This window comes from Mesocricetus auratus, unplaced genomic scaffold (genome assembly GCF_017639785.1).
Source record: "Mesocricetus auratus isolate SY011 unplaced genomic scaffold, BCM_Maur_2.0 Super-Scaffold_100028, whole genome shotgun sequence".
In the NCBI taxonomy this organism is placed as follows: domain Eukaryota; kingdom Metazoa; phylum Chordata; class Mammalia; order Rodentia; family Cricetidae; genus Mesocricetus; species Mesocricetus auratus.
In genome coordinates, this window is record NW_024429209.1 from 97,979 (window position 1) to 117,682 (window position 19,704).

The window sequence follows — 19,704 nt, forward strand, 5'->3', positions numbered from 1 at the left end:
ATGGTGGATGATTTTCTGGTGTCTGATTGGATCTGATTTGCTAATATTTTATTGAGTATTTTTGCATCAATGTTCATGAGGGAGATTTGTCTGTACTTCTCTTTCTTAGTTGTGTCTTTGTGTGGCTTGGGTATCAAGGTAATTGTAGCTTTGCAAAAAGAGTTTTGCAACGAATCTCGTGCTTCTATTGTGGGAAACAGAAGAATATTGGAATTAGCTCTTCTTCACATTTCTGGTAGAATTCTGCACTGAAGCCATCTGGACCTGGACTGTTTTTGGTTGGGAGACTTTTGATGACTGCTTTTATTTCATTAATGGCTTTACGTCTGTTTAGATTTCTTATCTCATCTTGATTTGATTTCTGTAAATTATATCTATCCGGAAAATTGTCCATTTCCTTTAAATTTTCGAATTTTGTGGAGTACAGGTTTTCAAAGTATGACCTGAAGATTCTCTGGATTTCCTCAGTGTCTGTTATTATGGTCACCTTTTCATTCCTGACTTTGTTGATTTGCATGTTTTCTCTCTGCCTTTTAGTTAGTTTGGACAGAGGTTTGTCTATCTTGTTGATTTTCTTGAAGAACCAACTCTTTGTTACATTGATTCTTTGTATTGTTATCTTTGTTTCGACTTTATTGATTCCAGCCTTCAATTTGATTATTTCCTGGCATCTACTCCTCTGGGTGAGTTTGCTTCTTTTTGTTCTAGATCTTTCATTTGTGCTGTTAATTCTCTAGTGAGACTATTCTCCAGTTTCTTCATATGTGCACTTAGTACTATGAACTTTCTTCTTAGTAATGCCTTCAAAGTGTCCCATAAGGTTGGGTAAGTTGTGGCTTCATTTTCTTTGAAGTTTAGGAAGTCTTTAACTACTTTCTTTATTTCTTCCTTGACCCAGGAATGGTGCAATTTGCACGTTGCTCAATTTCCATGAGTTTGTAGAGTTTCTGAAATTTGTTTTGTTGTTGATTCTAACTTTAAAGCATGGTGGTCGGATAAGATACAGGGGGTTATTCCAAATTTTGTACCTGTTGAAGTTTGCTATTTTGCCAAGTACGTGGTCGATTTTAGAGAAGGTCCAATGTACTGCTGAGAATAAGGCATATTCTCTTGTGTTTGGGTATAATGTTCTATAGATGTCTATTAAACCCAATTGGGTCATAACTTCTGTTAGTTCCATTGTTTCTCTGTTGAGTTTCTGTCTGGTGGTCCTGTCTAGTGGTGAGAGTGGGGTGCTGAAGTCTCCCACAATAACTGTGTGAGGTCTTATATGTAATTTGAGTTTTAGTAATGTTTCTTTTACAAATGTGGTCACCCTTGTATTTCGGGCATAGATGTTTAGAATTGAGACTTCATCTTGATGGATTTTTCCTGTGATGAATACGAAATAACCTTCTTCATCTTTTTTGATTGATTTTAGTTTGAAGTCTAATTTGTTCAATACTAGGATAGCTACACCAGCCTGTTTCTTGGATCCATTTCAGTGGAAAATCTTATCCCAACCCCTTACTCTGAGGTAATGTCTATCTTTGAAGTTGAGGTGTGTTTCTTCTATGCAGCAGAAGGATTCTGCCTTCGTATCCATTCTGTTAGCGTGTATCTGTTTATAGGCAAATTAAGTCCATGAATATTGAGGAAAATTAAGGACCATTGAGTGTTAATTCATGTTTGTTTTTGATTTGTTGGTAGAGTAATTGTTTGTGGATTTACCCCCCCTTTTTTTCTTTTGTCTTTTGGTAAAGTTGGATCATCTATTGCGTATATTTTTGTGAGCATAGTTACCTTCCTTAGATTGAAGTTTTCCTTCCACTACTTTCTGTAGGGCTTGGTTTGTGGATATGTATTGTTTAAATCTGGTTTTGTAGTGGAATATCTTGTTTTCTCCATCTATAGTTAATGAAAGCTTTGCTGGGTATAGTAGTCTGGGCTTGCCTCCATGGTCTCTTAGTGTTACTGGAATATCTATCCAGGACCTTCTGGTTTTCATACTTTCCATGGAGAAGTCAGGTGTGATTCTGACAGGCTTGCCTTTGTATATTACTTGGCCTTTTTCCTTTGCTGCTCTTAATATTCTTTCTTTATTCTGTATGTTCAGGGTTTGTACAATTATGTGGTGGGCTTCTTCCTTTTTTGGTCCACTCTATTTGGTGTTCTATAGGCTTCATGCACTTTCATTGGCATGTCTTTCTTCAGGTTGGGAAAGATTTCTTCTATGAATATGTTTTCTGTACCTTTGAGTGCGTTTCTTCACCTTCTTCTATGCCTATTATTCTTAGATTTGGCCTTTTCACAGTGTCCCATATTTCCTGGATATTTTGTGTTAGGGATTTGTTGGACTTAAGATTTTTTTTGGTCACTGAATCTATTTCTCCTAGTGTATCTTCAATACGTGAGGTTCTCTCTTCCATCTCGTGTATTCTGTTAGGTATGCTTGCATCTGTAGTTCCTGATCATTTATTCGCCTTTTCTAGTACCAGCATTCATTCAGACTGTGTTTTTTTTAATCATCTCTATTTCAGCTTTCAAGCCTTGCATTATTTGAATTGTTTCCTGTAATTTTTGCTTGTCTTTTCTTCCATTTCTTTAAAAGAGTTTCTCATTTCTTCTTTTGGGATCTCTAACATCTTCATGAAGTTGTTTTTTATGCCATTCTCTTCTGTTTCATCTGTGTTGTGATGTTCAGATCTTGCTGGTGTAGAGTCCCTCGACTCTGGTGGCATGATTTTTTTTCTGTCATTGAATTTGTACTTGTATTGTCATTTTCCCATTCCTTCTTTCACTGGGTACAGGTGGGGTCTCTTCCTTTCCTGGTGAGTACAGATCCAAGGTTCTCTTCCAGTGGGTACAAGAAGGTCCAATTCACTGATGGGTCTCACAGTGGGTATAGATGGGTCTCAGACACTCCCTCTCCCAGTGGGTTGGAGCTCTGCCCTCTGCCCTCTGCCCTCTGCCTTCTTCCCTGAATGGGGCTGGGCCTAGCAGACTCTCTCAGCAGGTTCCTGGTAGCTTGGTCCTCTGGGGGTGAGTTGACCTTGCTGCAGTTCCCAGTCCAGGAGATCCCGGAGAGGGTAAATGGAAGAAAGTGGGGACCAGTAAGGGAGCCTGAAGCTCACCTCTGCCCTCTGCCCTGAGTGGGGATGGGCATAGGCAGGCTCTCCCAGCAGGCTCCTGGTAGCTCGTTCCTCTGGGGACAAGCCGAGCTTGCTGCAGTTCCCAGTCCAGAAGATCCCAGAGAGGGTTAGAGGAAGGAAGTGGGGACCAGGAAGGGAGCCTGGAGTTCACCTATGCCCTCTGCCCTCTTCCCTGATTGGGTATGGGTGTAGGCAGGCTCTCCCAGTCAGCTCCGGATATCTCGGTCCTCTTGGGGTGAGTTGAGCTTGCAGCATTTCCCAGTCCAGGAGATCCAGGAGAGGGCAAGCAGAAGGAAATGGGGATCAGGAAAGGATTTACTTCTTGTAGGGGCCATTTTTAGGCCAAGATTCTTGAGTTATAATGGTAAAATCTGTTCCTGTGTTCAACAAGCCTATCAGCATAATGTTATTCATCTGCAGTCTTAATTTTGGTCTTTGATCATTTATCGAAGTCTGCCAAAATGTATAATTTTTGTTTCCTCCAGTAATGATTGGTTCAACCTCAGTAATACTATCATCCAGAGTGGTATTACTCTTTACCACAGGCAGTGGATCTTCTAATTGTCCTTGGACAGATTGTACTCCACAGTGATTGGGAATGACTGGACCATTTTCGACATGGAGACCTTCGAGAGGTCCCCCAAGGAGTTTCCCGATTTTAAAGGGTTATCTTGCCTGTCTGTAGTCAACCTACACTCATTAGTCCAGTATCTGTCTTTGCCACATTTCCTACATAATCCAGAAGTCTGAAGCCATCTGTTTGAATCATTCCTAGCAGGAGCATTATCGCTCAGAATGCTTTGCCTACAATTTCTTCTCAGATGTCCTATTCTACCACAGTTAAAACATCTGGTATTTTGATGTTTGTTTAAACTACTGGAGATCACTTCTCCTACCCAAGTATCTGTGTCCTCGTGGTTAAGGCATTTGGCAGTTTGGTGCCTCGATAGACCCTTAGAAATTGCCTCTCCTACTCAGGCTTCTGTATCTTGATCTTTATACTTAATATTTGCTGAATGCAAGACCCGTTCATCCAATGGTGCTGACATGAGTTTCAATGGTCAGAACACTTGTTTGCATTGTGGATTTGCATTTTCATAAGCTAAAGTTTCTATGATAATTCTCCTGGACTCTAAGTCAGTTGCCTGTAATTCTACTGCTCTGGACAGTCTTTACAAAAATTCAGTGAAACTTTCTCTTTGACCCTGTGCCACCTTGGTATAGGTTCTATCTTCTCTTCTGGTTCATGAACCTTATTCAAAGCCTTCAGAGCTGTTGTATGGCATAAATACAGGATGTAGTTATCATATTCAACCTGAACCTGTAGGTCAACATTTAATAATATCATCTTTAGATACCTGAATGGCAAGTAAATTGCCTGCTAGCTTGTCAATGTTTGCAGACATGGAATTAATTGTTTCTTCCAGCCTGATAGCTCTCTCTTGACTGGATTCTATTTTGGCCATAAGGGCAGTGGACATGGAATAAATTCTGTCTTGTAAATTGTTGTGTTTAAGTTCCAAGTTATCTACTTTGTTACACATTTCCCCATTGACCTGAAGATTTTGAATTTTTTACTCCAATTTTTCAATCATTTGCACAATTTCCCCATTATCTTCCTTATGCAATTATATGTATTAGGAAGCTAATCATGAGCATCAGACACACATACATTTGGCCACATCATAATTATCTCCCAATATGTTATCCATTACATTGGCAATGAGATCTCTAACGTTCTGCATCGTTAGATTATTTACCATGGTATAAAGCAGGTAATGGTATCACCAGGTTAAGGTTGCAAACGTATTTCCAATCAATTCTGGTTAAGGAGAGGATTGTTAGTATCCTTGGCCAGTAGACAGCACAGGTATATCACCAAACTCAGCTCTGCCACAAATCCTCCTCTGTCATAAAATGGTAAGGGATTTGAACATATCTTTTTTACTTTTTTTTTAATTCAAAGTTATCCCTACTGGCAGTTCAACTGGAAGACCTTGGTTAAAGTGGATGAATTCTCTTTCTCTCTCTCTGTCTCTCTCTCTCTCTCTCTGTTTCTGTCGTTGTCTCTCTCTCTTTGTCTTTCTAAGAAAATATTGAAGCTATGTTATAGCTCAGCAGTAGAGAACTTACAAATTGAAAAATGACGGTGCATTGGTGGGTGAGGTTGCCAGCTGGTTTATGTTGTCCTGTGGTGAGGATATGGGGGCTGTTCTGTTCTTGTGGGTAAGGGAAGTCTAGCGAGCAGAGGCCCTAAGTTCCAGCCTGGCCTAGATCTTGTATGACCCCAGCCCCACCTCATGGCCTTTCTGGTATTAGAAATTTTTTTGCAAACAGGGAGCTGAGTGGTGATCGGGGGAAAAAACACCAGCTCTCTGGGAGTTGGTCATGGGGGAACAGGAAGTTGAGGTGGTGGGGGTAGAATAGGGGGAAGAGGGAATCATAGGATTGAAGACAGATCAGGCACCAGAGTGACCTCGAGTGATCTAAAGGTATAACATCAATTGGCAAGCTAAGCCCATTCCTGATAATGAACTTGATGTCTATAACCATCCGGGAGCCTTCATCCTGTGACTGATGGAAGTAGAGGCAAACACACAACTAATCACTGAACTGAACCCAAGGAACCCAGTGACAGAGAGAGAGGAGTGATGAGCAAATTGGCAAAGAATGGGCTGGCAAAACCAGCAGAGACAGCTGATCTGAACAGGGGAGTGCTCTTGGACCCCAGACCGACAGTGGGGAGGCCAGCATGGGACTGATCTGGACCCCCAAATGTGAGTGTCAGTGAGAAGGCCTGGGCAACCTATGGGGCCCTGAGCTGTGGATCAGTGTCTATCCCTGGTATACAAACTGTCTTCATGTGCCTATAGCACAAAGAGAGATGCTCTCTCAGCCTGGACTCTTAGGGGAGTGCCTTGACCCTACCAAGAGTAAAATGACAGACTCTAGATATCCCCTATGTGGAAGGATTTGGCAATAGGGTGGGAGGGATGGGGGAAGGGGAGTGCGGGAAGAGGGGAGGGAGAGGGAACTGGGATTGACATGTAAAACAAGCTATTTAAAATTAAAATAAAAATGATTTTAAAAAACACCAGCTCATTGCTTAAGTTCTACAGTCAGTGGGACTGGGATTAGCTGTCATATTGGGGTTAGGAAGTGCTAGCCTGAAACAGTAAAGGTTCAATTCCTCACTGGAGATTTTTCAATGAGAAATTCATCCCACCACTCCTCTCATAGCCAAACCTTATTTGTGGTGATATCTTCCTTGTACAAATAAAGTCTGTCTGAAGATCAGAGAATGGGGCTTGCCACTAGCTAACCATAGAGGTCTGGAAGATTGTACAGACCGACAGGAAGTGAGATGGTTGGGCAGAAACAACAGTGAGATGGCTGGGCAGAGAAAGGATATAAGCAGGAGAAATAGTAACTCACTCTCTTGTTCACTGAAACACGAGGAGTTAAGTTGTGGCTGTGGCTTGCTATTTTTTCTCTTTGATATCTCAGCATTTACCTCTATATCTGAGAGATTTGTTTATTTCTTGAATTTTTCCCCCATTTCATGGATATTTTTGTTTGTTTTTTCCTCTATTTCTTTAAGGGATGTCCTCGTTTCTTCCTTGAGGGTCTCTATCATCTTCATAAAATGATTTTAAGGTCTGTCTCCTCTGCTTCATCAATGTAGGGCTTTTCAGGTCTTGCTGGCGTTCGTTCCCTAGATTCTGGTGGAGTCATGTTGGCCTTTTGACTGCCGAGTGAGCTCTTATTCTGTCTTCTTCCCATTTCTTCTTCCAGTTGGTGCTGATGGGGTCTTTCTGTCTCCACTGGTCTCCTTCCTTCCTGGAGATGACTGGGATCGCTGGAGATTGGGGCCTGGTAGGGCTGACGTCTTTCCTAGCTGGGATCGCTGGAGATTGGGGCCTGGAAGGGCTGACGTCTTTTCTAGCTGGGATCGCCGGAGATTGGGGCCTGGAAGGGCTGATGTCTTTCCTGTGTGGGGGGATCTTCTGGATGCCAGGAGCATCCTGGAAGATCGAGGGGATGGGGTCGGACGGAGGATGGGGAGTGTCCCTCTGGAGACCCAAGCTCACCTAGCTGGGAACACCGGAGTTTGGGGCCTGGAAGGGCTGATATCTTTCCTGTGTGGGCGGGTCTTCTGCCTGCCAGGAGTGGCCCAGAAGATCGAGCAGATGGGGAGTTTCCCCCCAGAGACCCAAGCTCACCTAGCTGAGATCTTTGGCTACCTCTATATCTGACTCTTGGTTGTTATTATTTAGATCCACTAAGAACTCCATTTTACATTTTGGCACCAACGTTGCCAGAGCACTAACGGCTCACAAACTGCAAACTGGTCATGTTTCTGTGTGGCCCCAGCCTCACTGCTTGCTTGTCTGGTTTCTGTTTCCAAAAAGTAAACAGTATTGATTTTCAACAAATATCAGCTCATCACTTAAGTGTCGGAGTCAGTGGGCCAGAATGTGGGAGTAGAATGCCTTAGCTTGGGACTGTTGAGTCCTTAATACCTCACTGGAGATTTTCATTGAGTAACTCATGCTATGATACTTATGGCCAAGTATTTGTCCTTGACAGACAAGTAAATTTCATTCAAGGGACTTCCTGTACACAGAGAGGGATAAGGAAAGCAGGGAGCTGTCATAGTTCCTCATTGCAATGGGACTTAGACAAACCAGGCCTGATCTGGGGTGATTGAAAGAGCCCAGCCTCTCTACAACAAGAGCCCATTGTGCATGCTATGTAATATAATTGAAGATATTACTGTCAGCTGTGTGCACAGCTTGCCAAGTGTGAGGACATTCACATGTGTTTCCCACCAGTTTTCTCTGCACGTGGATAGCAGGGAGGCCAGGTGCAATTTCACAGAGAATGAAGAAGACACATATCAGGTCATAGAGCCAGCAGTGGGAGGAGTGAAGATTTGATCCCAGTCCTCCCAGTCCCAGTGACAGGATCTGAGCAGACCTGTCCAATTCCCCTACTTACCACCCTCATGAAGTGCCATACACTTTCCTGTCCATTATGCAAAAGATATACATGTACAAGGTGTTCACCTACCTAGCAGGACCCATGACAAATGAGCTGAGGACATGCACCAGGACTGAGGTCACCACCTCCAGAACAAGCACCCCCAGGTTTTTTTTTCTCTTAAAAAGATTTCAGCATGGCCCTTGCTCTATGCCCCGTAGCTGGGAACAATATTTTCACAGGTTTCTAGAAAGTGGTGGCCTGCTGCCATGAGGAGGGTCTGTATACAGAAACAAGACTTGCAAGAACATGGCAGGGTCTGAGTGCATGAACTCTCAGAATCATAGAGTTCATCATCCTCTGCTATGGTCACCACATGTTAAGAATAGGCCATTAAGACTTGCAAAATTATAGTGGCCAGAATCCATGCTATCCCTCATCCCAAAATCCAGCTACCACCTCTTTCTGTGTTATTTCTTCTTGACATGGGCCCTGCACTGGGACAGTAATTTAAGTGACGGAATCTGTGGAAAAACAGGATGTGCAAACCTAGGGACAGTCCTGCCCTGCCAGCTGGCCTCAACCCAATGTAGGTGGAAGGACCCAGGCACTTAGTTTCTACTGCTATGTGACCTTGGTAGTGATAGGCCTCTCAAAACCATGTTTTCCCCCTGGAAAATGACACTTTCAAACCTGCCTCCTGGCAACAGGCTCAATAAAGAAGTGCATCTGACATGGAGGACCCACAGCAGCAAATGGCTGCATATATCCTCGGGCTGGATGAGTACTGCTCACTGCTGCCCCCAGGATGTTGTTTCCTGGAACAGCTTCTCCTGTATTCATTCAGGGTACAGATCCTCTCTGATTTTTCATCTCAGCAAAGCCCCTTCCTGTCTGAACCTCCTTTAAGGTCACTGAGAAATAGGAAACAATGAAGCAGGGTGGATCCTGGAGACAAATAAAGGACAGTGCTCATTGCCAGTTGTCTGCTTATAGAGGCTTGCGTTTCTGCAGTCCAAACACTGTAGAGCTGTGTACATGAGTCAGAGAGATTAAAGGTAGAGTTGGGGCTCTGAAATTTAGAGTGTGGTAACTTCAAAATATATGTTGGTCATCTGTCAGCTCTATAGTCCAGCTGTTTCTGTCACTGGCAACCAGGGGATACCAGATACCAGCTTTGGTCTGAATCTATAGTATATATGGCCTATGAAACATTTGTACATTACCTATATTTTAATTTTATTCTGTACTTGTGCATATATGATATTCATGTGTGTTGGGGAAGTCCTGTTATTTGCCTGTGCATTTGTCAATAAAGTACTGTCTGGCCAATAGAAAACCTAGATAGGAGGGACTAGGAGTCGAGGAGGATTCTGGGAAGCGGAAACACAAGAGAGTCGACATGTAATGCCGGGTAGGAGCCCGGAAACTTCTCCGGTAAGAAACATACTTAGATTAACAATTATGGGGTAATTACTTAAGGCAGAGCTAGCCAGTAAGAGACAAGCAAGACCAACAGCTTCATAATTAATATAGCCTCCTGTGTGTTTATTTGGGACACATGTGGATCTAGAACCAGGCTGGCGTGGCAGAGCCCAGGCGACTGGCGGGGGATAAATCAAAGCGGCTAGCAAAAGAAAAAGCTTCTCTTAACAAAATGGTGATCAGGAGTGGGATGATGAATTTCCACGCAGAATAACAAAAGGTTTAAAGGAATTTTAGAAACAGTAACGGAGAGAAGCACAGATTTGGTAGCAGCATTTTTCTCAGGTGTGCTCTGTTTTGCTAGCGACAAGCAGAGATTCACGTGGCTCGCTTACCGGAGTCTGCCTGACTCGGCATAAAAAGAAAAGAAAAAAAAACCAACAAGGTTGTTTTAAGAGACTCTGCTAACGATTGAAAGGTGTGTACGTACAGCTGGAAGTGGCAGCTTTTGCTGGATGTCAGCATGGACTGAGGCGGTAAGCTGGAGTCATGCTTACGCCCGCCATCTTGACGGAAAAACCGGCAGTTTAAAACAGCCGCGGTTTTACAGATAAGACACGTGGTCAGAAAAACATAAAGATTTACAGTAAAGTCAGACTTGGATGAAGAAAATCTCTAAAAGTTTACAGTGTGTTTAAAAATATACGTGAGATTGAGAGAGAAAATGAAACGGCAAAGTGGTAAATAAATACAAAAGCCGGCATTGTGGTGGCGCACGCTGGTAGGATTTACTCCAGAGGCAGAGGCAGGCAGGTTTCCAAAGAGAAACCCTGTCTCAGAGAAAAATAAATAAAAGTGAAAGAAATAAAGTAATAATAAATAAATAAATAAGCCACGTAAAGATGGAAAATACACAGAGAGTCTGGATACTGTACGCTATTATGTTTTTCAGTTTTTTGATTGCTAAGGAAGGAACAGCTGCTAAAGTACACTTGATTATAAATGCTGCTGAATTAATCCAACTTCTATCTTTTGAAAATGCCTTGACCTCAAAATTTAAGTATAAGGATATGTTAGTCGGAAAAGGAGTTTTAATTTATGTTTCCACAGAACATAAAAAGCTGAGGATTTCTTCCAGGCTTCTGTGGTTTGACGAACCAAGACCCCCGGAAGCAGTGGACCAGATGTTCCAACAATTGAGACAGCTAAGATGATGGAGCTTTACAGACCCCAAAGATATGGACTTATACAGGTTTCTGAGTTTTGTCATGATCCCCATGGTATGAACAGCGTCCCCTTCCAGCATGAAGCAGTTGGGAATGAGTGACGTCCTGATTCCTATCTTGTTTATAAATCTTTGTTTTCATTTAAATGGGATTGTTTATAATTGGCTAGTGATCACAGCCAATCTCTTTTAATGGTAAAAAGGGAATTATGGTATGGGTATTGTTTTTCATTTATTGATACAAATTCAAAGTCAATTTTGTGATATGTGTATTTCTCCTCTCGATTAAGTATTGTGCTTATACTGATCTTTTAAAACGTAATGCATAATTGAATACAGACTATAGTTACTTATAACAGAATTTATAGTTAGGTAAGTTAGGTTTTCTAGATATATAGAGATAATATTTGAGACAGATAGATAGTCTTCAAACCTTTCAAAGACCTTCAGAAAGTGGCATTTAAAATGGTTTAGGGTTTTTCTTGACAATGATAAATGTCTGCTCCTGGCAGCACCAATTATGTCTGAGAGGAAAATGGGCATCGAAGAAACTTGTTATGGATTTTGCTTTCAACATGGCAATATTAGCCATTTGGGCAAGAAACTGCTCTTGCCTAGATTGTTTGACTGTTGTTGTATCATCTGGACATGCAGGACCCACAGGAAAGTGACTACTGAACTCAGTCTTACAGGGTTCCTGCTTGATGAAGAGTCTACGAGACTTTCTGCAGGACAAAGAAAAATGACTGACAGACTGCCAACGCAGATGGACAGTTTGAAATTTCCTGCTTTGCTGAGAAGTGTTCCAGACACATTGTGGCCTATGGGCTGAAGATGGATGCCCCAACGTTACAGAGGAACTTGGGGTGACTGTCCAGGCAGTAAGATGTCTCTGTCAATCCTAGTGTTTATATATTATCCTTCTGTGGTCTTTGATGGAGTTGAAGACAGATAGTTATAATTATAGTTTTCCTTAGTTATGATAAAAGATAAGCTACATATAGGACTTTGGACTCACAAGGATGGGATGGATGATATTTTCTTTAAATCTTGCTAAAATATTGTAACTATGTTCTTACTTGATAACTGTTCTGTCATATACAATTTGACTATGTTAAAATTAAGACCTTTCTTTTGTTTAAACAGAAAAGAGGAGATGTTGGGGAAGTCCTGTTATTTGCCTGTGCATTTGTCAATAAAGTACTGTCTGGCCAATAGAACACCTAGATAGGAGGGACTAGGAGTCGAGGAGGATTCTGGGAAGCGGAAACACAAGAGAGTCGACATGTAATGCTGGGTAGGAGCCCGGAAACTTCTCCGGTAAGAAACATACTTAGATTAACAATTATGGGGTAATTACTTAAGGCAGAGCTAGCCAGTAAGAGACAAGCAAGGCCAACAGCTTCATAATTAATATAGCCTCCTGTGTGTTTATTTGGGACTCATGTGGATCTAGAACCAGGCTGGCGCGGCAGAGCCCAGGCGACTGGTGGGGGATAAACAAAAGTGGCTAGCAAAAGAAAAAGCTTCTCTTAACACATGTGTGAGTGGACATACATGTGTGACAGTTTGCCTCTTTAGGCAAGGATAACTTTCAAGGATCCTTCCCTCTTTCCCCATTTGCCTGGGTTCTGCAGAGCAAACATGAGTCATTATGTATGTGAATAAAGGTCTTCTATTGCTGTCCCATATCAATGACTCAAGAAAACTCAAGGGACTGCAGGAAGAAAACAAACATTTTCTGCTTGCACGGTATAGTCTACATTACAGAATTGTTTTACCTTTTTGTTGATGGGAATAGACTACCTCTCTAACCACTAAGATGTGTTTGCACAGAACTTCCTTGTATGTCTTGAAACATATATTCTTCAATTAAAACTATTGTCCAAAAACAACTACAAGAAAGCCAATATTAAGAACAGAAAATAAAGGGCATCATTTCAGGACTTAGATCCAGCTGTATCCTAAGCCAAATCCGGTCTAAGAGTTCTCACTTCAAACCCTAATTCTCACTGGCTTCTTTGGTTTATCTTCTTAAACCAAAGGACCTGGAACCCTCCATCTCAGTCCACAGTCATCCTGGCTTATATATTCATATGTCATCTACATCTAGTACAATGGCAACAAGTGGGTCACACAGCCACACTATAAGCATAGCTGATATCAGTGTTTGATGGATGTGAATCATTCACCATGCTTTCAGAAGAATAATGAAGACACACTAACCTTCAAGAGCACAGTGGCCATGAGTCCACTTATTTTATGCATTATTTTGGTGTTTCTGGGATTTTATCATCTGATCAATATCCTTGTGGATGTGAGTTAATCAAAATTATCTAGGAAGCTGGTTTAAAATACTGGGACTTGAGACAGTGAGATGAGGGAGTTCTTGTGATTTACCCCTCACAGAAACCACTCTCAGAGGTTGCATCCACCTAGAAGAGATCACGAGGGCATTCAGATGCAGAGAGGTAGCATAAAAAGGATGGGTAAGATGACATGAGCACCATAATTCTACCCTACTTATTGCATGACCACAAGCAGCTGTCTTTACATGTGAAGGTCCAAATGATGAAATGGACTAGCCTAGACAAGCACTGTGAACTTTCTCACCATAATCTTTAACCATTCATCCATTCTGGTTATTTTTACCAGCTCACAACGAATGGACCACTTCATGGCATCCTCAATTTCCAAAGCTCTGTGTCTTTTTTATTATTTTTTATTTAGGTTATAAACAAGCTAGTTTCACATGTTAATCCCTGCTCCCTCTCCCTCCTGTCCTCCCCTGCCCTCTCCAGCAGCTCCCCCAGTTCCCCATCCAATCTCCATTCCAATCCCCAAGAAGGGTGAGGCACTCCATGGTGGATCTCCACTAAATATCATTTCATCCAGGTCAAGGCCTAGGCCCTAACCCAAGAGACCCAGCTGAGAGAGACTCCCATATTGTGGCATGGACACTCAAAGTCTATTTGTACGCCAGGGATAAATACTACCCAAGGCCCCATAGATTACCTAGGCCTTCTCACTGACACCCATATTCAGGGGGTCTGGGTCAGTCCCATGCTTTTCACACAGCCATCAATCTGGAGTACAAGAGCTCCCCCTTGTTCAGGTCAACTGTTTCTGTCTTAATCATGATACAAGGACATAACCATCCATCACTGCCCCCCAAGCATTGTGAGTGACCTTTGAGTAGGCATTTAAAGTTTCCTTGGAACATCCTGGAACAAGGGCATTCTGTCAACACAATATAAGGACAACTGTCACCCTAGCACACCAGAAGACCGAGGAGAAAACAAAGATTTGTGCACATCCTTCTCCAAACCACTAACAAATGTTGTTCTCCAAGTGTTAGCCCCCATATGAGAGTCCTCAGGAAGCTTTGGAGAAAGAGGCAGATGGAAGATGCTGTTTGTGTTAGGGAAATTTTGTCTAACAAATATGAAGACATAGATGATATTGTGTCAGAATAATGACAACTTAGGCTCATGTGGGTTCTGATGACCAGATTTTATTCATCAATGACTTGTTTTAGTGTATGGAGAAAGGCTTCTTGTTGTGGAATAATCCTGTACACTGTGTGAATAGATGTTGCTATGATATGTGTTGCATGGTTATTGTTCATGCAGACGGAAAAGGTTACAGATACACAGTACAGAAAGGTTCAGAGGGAAAAAACTGATAGATTAAACCAATCTATATGTTTTTAAAATGTCTTAACTTCAAAATATAGGTGAAGAGATTATTGGGGAAGAGAATATGCTATGGATTTGTTCAAAGTTAAAGATACTGGGGTTGAGCTAGGAGGGTTCCTTGAAAATTCTGAAAATTCTGGTTGCAAAGATAAAAATAAACATAGAAGGGCTAGAAGATACATAATGTGTATTTTATCTACCCAAACAGAAGACAATAAACAACTTTGGCTGTCTCATGTATAACACACAGTCTATAATTATACTAATGGAGACATGTATATTACCTTTAAAAGTTTATATATCTTCAGAGCAAGGGGGACCACACACCAATCAAAGTGGATGGCCTAGGTTAAACTGAATTTCATAATGCCTCTGTTACACTCTCCTTGGACTACTGCATCTATTAGTATTCAGGCATCTCTACTGGTCTGCCCTTGGGGTTCTGACAGGATATGCCCTCAGCTGTAGCCACTAAGAGTACCACCTGTGCACATTCACTACATTCCCTTTGAAAAGTACCCTACCCATCTCTCTCTCTCTTTCTCTCTGTCTGTCCCATTCTCTCTCCCTGATTCTCTGCCTATCTCTCTGTCTCCCCCCTCTCTTTCTCTATCACTGTTTTCTTTTCTGCTGCTTCTATCACTGAAGACTGGTCTCCCCTCTTCCCATTCTCATTTCCCATTCACTTTCCCTCAATAAAAACTGCTACACACGAGCTCTGTTGTATGGTATCTTTCTCTCATATGCTACATTTTAAAATTACAATGACACCCAGGACAGCTTCAAAGATGTTGATGAGATGATATAGCTTCACACAATACTCCAATAGGGATTTGACCATAATTTTAAATTATTTCAGGGTCCTCCAAAGATAACAACACCCTCAAATAAGAGGAAGCAGTATAGAGAAATAACGAGAGTTGGTTATAAGTGGTTACTGGTAATGGTCAGAAAAAAAACTGAACAAAGGATAATACTTTGGGGTATCTCATTCTAAAAAGAAAAGGGTGATAAAGAAATGCTATGATAAAAGGGTAGATTATTGAATCTACTTTATTACAAAAACAACTATTAATTTTAAATATTTTACATTGGCATAGATTTTGATTTGTTAATACAAATATAAAATTAATTTTGTTATGCTTTATGTGTATTTATATTCTTATTTAAGGTATCATATATATGCAGCTCATTTAAAATGTAATGTATGATTAAGAAATATAGATTAATTGTCATCTGTAAAAATCAAACTTATACTCATGTTAGGTAGGTTTTCAAGGTCATACAGGGTATATTTAAATAGATAGTCTTCAAACTCTTCACAGACCTACATAATATGCAGTTTAATAGTTTCTTTTAACTATGATAAAAGCAAATAATGTACAAAACTGTAGACTCACCAAGATAAGATAGATAATAGAGGAGCAAGTGACCCAGAATCTTGGAGAGAGAGTGTGTGTGTGTCAGCAGTGCAGTGAGCAGCCTGGAAGCATTGAAAACAGTGGCTTCCAGAAGCTACCTTAAGAAGTGCCTATGGGAAAGAATACCTGTCTTGCAACCAGCATCCAGTGCCATTCTCTGTTCAAGATACCCAGCTGCATGAGTGACCATGACAGCCTCAGACATGGCTGCATATACAGACACAATCACCAGAGCAGTAACTCTGCCTGCACCTGGAGGAGTGACCACCTGAGCCTTGCCCCCCCATACCTGGATGAGCAATCACCAGAGACATTTCCCTGCCTCCACCTGGAGAAGAGACCAACAGAGACACAGCCCCCAAGTGGACCAATTGGAGACTGAGTCACCCACTGAAGCAAAGGCTCCATCTGTACCAATTGGAAGAAGAAAGGGTAAGAATATGCTTAACACAAAGAGCAATAAAGCACCACCAGAAACTAGTAGTATCCTAATAGCCATATCTCAACATCCCAACACAGATGGAGCAGATGATAATGATCTTAAATATAACTTTATGAAGATAATTAAGGCTCTTAAAGAGGAATAAAATGCCCTTAACCTTTCAGGAAAAGATAAACAATCAATTGGAAGAAATCAACAAATTCCTTAAGGAAAACTGAGAAAGAGGAATCAAACATGGGAAGGAAATGACTCAAGGCATAAAACCTGAAATAGAGGAAATAAAGAATGCACAAACTGAGGGAATTCAGAAAATGGAAATCTGGGTAAATGAGAAGGAACTACAGATACAAGAAGTGACAACAGAGGGGCAGCGCGGGTACTGCAGGGACAGCAAGGCAGCAACGCCGACTGGAGACACCCGGGGAAGCCCGCGCCCCGCCTGCGCCTCGGCGGCGCGCCGGGGAAGCCGGAGCCAGAGCGCAGATCCAGCCGGGCGAGAGCGCAGGGCGCCGGCATCCTCCACCGCTGCGTCTGTCCGTGGCGGCTGCGCGGGAGACAAAGCCTCGGGAGAAAGATGCCCGCGGGACTCGCACCGGGTGGGCCAGGGAGCGGGCGCCTCCGAGTCTAAGTGCGCCCAGCTGTCCGTACGTTCCGGGGACGCCGAGGCCCCAGCGGGTCCAGTGGCAGGCGGGGCCCAGGTGCGCCCGATCGCAGAGGGCCTGTGACTGCTCGGGGGGCGGCGCCCTCCCGCCGCAGCCGCAGTGGCCGGCGCCGCAGCGAGGAGCCTTGGGCAACATCTCCTCTAACATCTCGGCCTTCCAGTCCCTGCACATCGTTATGTTGGGCTTGGACTCTGCCGGCAAGACCACGGTGCTCTACCGGCTCAAGTTCAACGAGTTCGTGAACACGGTGCCCACCATCGGCTTCAATACCGAGAAGATCAAACTGAGCAACGGCACCGCCAAGGGCATCAGCTGCCACTTCTGGGACGTGGGCGGCCAGGAGAAGCTACGGCCGCTGTGGAAGTCCTACAGCCGCTGCACGGACGGCATCATCTACGTGGTGGATTCGGTGGACGTGGACCGGCTGGAGGAAGCCAAGACGGAGCTGCACAAGGTGACCAAGTTTGCGGAGAACCAGGGCACGCCGCTGCTGGTCATCGCTAACAAGCAGGACCTGCCCAAGTCGCTGCCGGTGGCCGAGATTGAGAAGCAGCTGGCGCTGCACGAGCTCATCCCGGCCACCACCTACCATGTCCAGCCGGCGTGCGCCATCATCGGCGAGGGCCTCACCGAAGGCATGGACAAGCTGTATGAGATGATCCTGAAACGCAGGAAGTCTCTCAAGCAGAAGAAGAAGCGGTAATGCGTCCGGGCAGCGATTGGGAACGAGGCTGAGCGAGAGAGCCACTGAGTGAATGAATGGACGTCTGGGTGAGCGAGAACCCGCGCCCGTGAACAAAGACAACGAACCAAAGCGATGCTTCGAATTTTTAAAACACGATCTCTGTGTCCTAATGCAAGACTTGGAGACTTAACCCGGGTGTGGAGGCTGCATTACCACCTTGCTCGCCACCTGCCCCACCCCCCACCCCAGCTCAGGGGACCTTTTGTCTAAATGCTTGAGCTACCTATGGGGTGGGGTGGGGGGAACCGGCGGGGAGTGGACGTGAGGACGCGAGGGTCCGGTGGTGAGCCCTCTGGCCCCAGGTGGGAAGCTTGGATGTCAGAGAGACAAAAGAGATTTCTTCTTGCTCCATCAGGGCCAGAAGTTCAGGCTGCCCAGCCCCCACTGCGGGGGGAAATCACGTGTGAGTTACCTGAGGTATGCAGTTCACAGAACTCTGGGGATACCCCCGTGGGAGCGGGTAGGCACTGGGGTGTACTGATGGGGGGTGGGGGAGGTGACCGCTCCTTGCATTCTGGAGCTGTGCGAACTGAATCGTTTTATGTCGCAGGGCAGGCCCCTGTTTGCAGTTTCATTTGTCCTGCTCTGGGCCCAAAGGAGGTGGTGGCGTGGGTCCGTCCGGTGGACTGCCTGGGACCATGCGGCAGCCGGAGGCCCAGGGTGCTGCTGCGCTTCTGGCCTTGGCTGGGAATGGCCTGGAAGACGCCACTATCCAGGGGTGGGTGTGTGTGGTTTTGTTGAGAACTGCTGTTCAGCCTGGGATGAGACCTTTTCCAGATGGCCTAGGCCCTGTCAGTATGTTGGTCACTATCACATAAAGAGACCAATAAAACAAAGAAAAACAGAAAAAAAAGAAGTGACAACAGAATGCAAGTGTTGGAAAAGAAAAATCTCAGGTGTTGAAGATTCAATAGTGGAAATAGATTCATTGGTCAAAGAAAATGTTAAATCCAACAAAGTCATAACACAAAATATCCAGGAAATCTGGGACAGCATCAAAAGCTTAACCTAATAATAATAATAGGGATATAAAAGGGAGAACATGTCTAACACAAAGGCACAGAAAATATATTCTATGAAATCATAGAAGAAAACTTTCCCAACCTAAAGAAAGACATGCCTATGGAAGAAAAAGAAGCTTACAGAACACCAAATAGACTGAAACAAAAAGCTCTCTCAACACATAATTATCAAAACACTAAACATACTTAATTAAGAAAGAATACTAATATCTGCAAGGGGAAAAGCCTCAGTAACATATAAAGCAAGACCTATCAGAATTACACCAGACTTCTCAATGGAAAAATAAAAGTCAGAAGATCCTGGACAGGCATTATGTAAACACTAAGATACCAGGCATGCTAGTCAAGTATACTGTACCCAACAAAGCTTTCAATCACCATAGATGGAGAAAAAAGATTTTTCCTGACAAAACAGAATTTAAACAACACCTATGCACAAACCCAGCCCTTCAGAAAGTTCTAGAAGGAAAACTCCAACCCAAAGAAGGTAGCTACATCCACAAAATCAAGGACAATAGTCAATCCTATACCAGCATATCTCAAAGAAGAGAAACACACACAAAATATTACCAATAAGAACAAAAATAAAAATAACAGGAACTAGCAATCACTGATCATAAAAATCCTTTAATATCAATGGACACAGTTCTCTTATAAAAGACATAGGCTAACAGTGTGGATACAAAGACAGAATCCATCCTTTTGTTGCCTACAAGAAATACACCTCAACTTCAAAGACAGACATTACTTCAGAATAAATGTTGGGAAAAGATTTTCCAATCAAATGGACATGAGAAAAGAGCTGATGTAGTTATCCTAATATCTAAATAAATAGACTTCAAACTAAAAGTAATCAAAAGAGATGAAACAGGATATTTTATGTTCATCACAAGAAAATCCATGAAAATGAAGTCTCAATTCTGAACAGCTAGGCACCAAACACAAGGGCA

At 43.1% G+C, this 19,704-nt stretch overlaps 1 protein-coding gene across 1 annotated transcript in view; it reads left to right on the forward strand.

Moving 5' to 3' along the window:
• The window catches only part of LOC121134596 (ADP-ribosylation factor-like protein 4C), a 59,544-nt gene extending 41,021 nt beyond the window's left edge, over positions 1 to 18,523 (forward strand). Inside the window, exon 2 of the mRNA XM_040733111.1 lies at positions 16,689 to 18,523. Coding sequence (XP_040589045.1) covers positions 16,689 to 17,690 — 1,002 coding nt within the window. The 3' untranslated portion in view covers positions 17,691 to 18,523. The remainder of the gene's footprint in view (positions 1 to 16,688) is intronic.
• Positions 18,524 to 19,704: the final 1,181 nt, after the last annotated feature.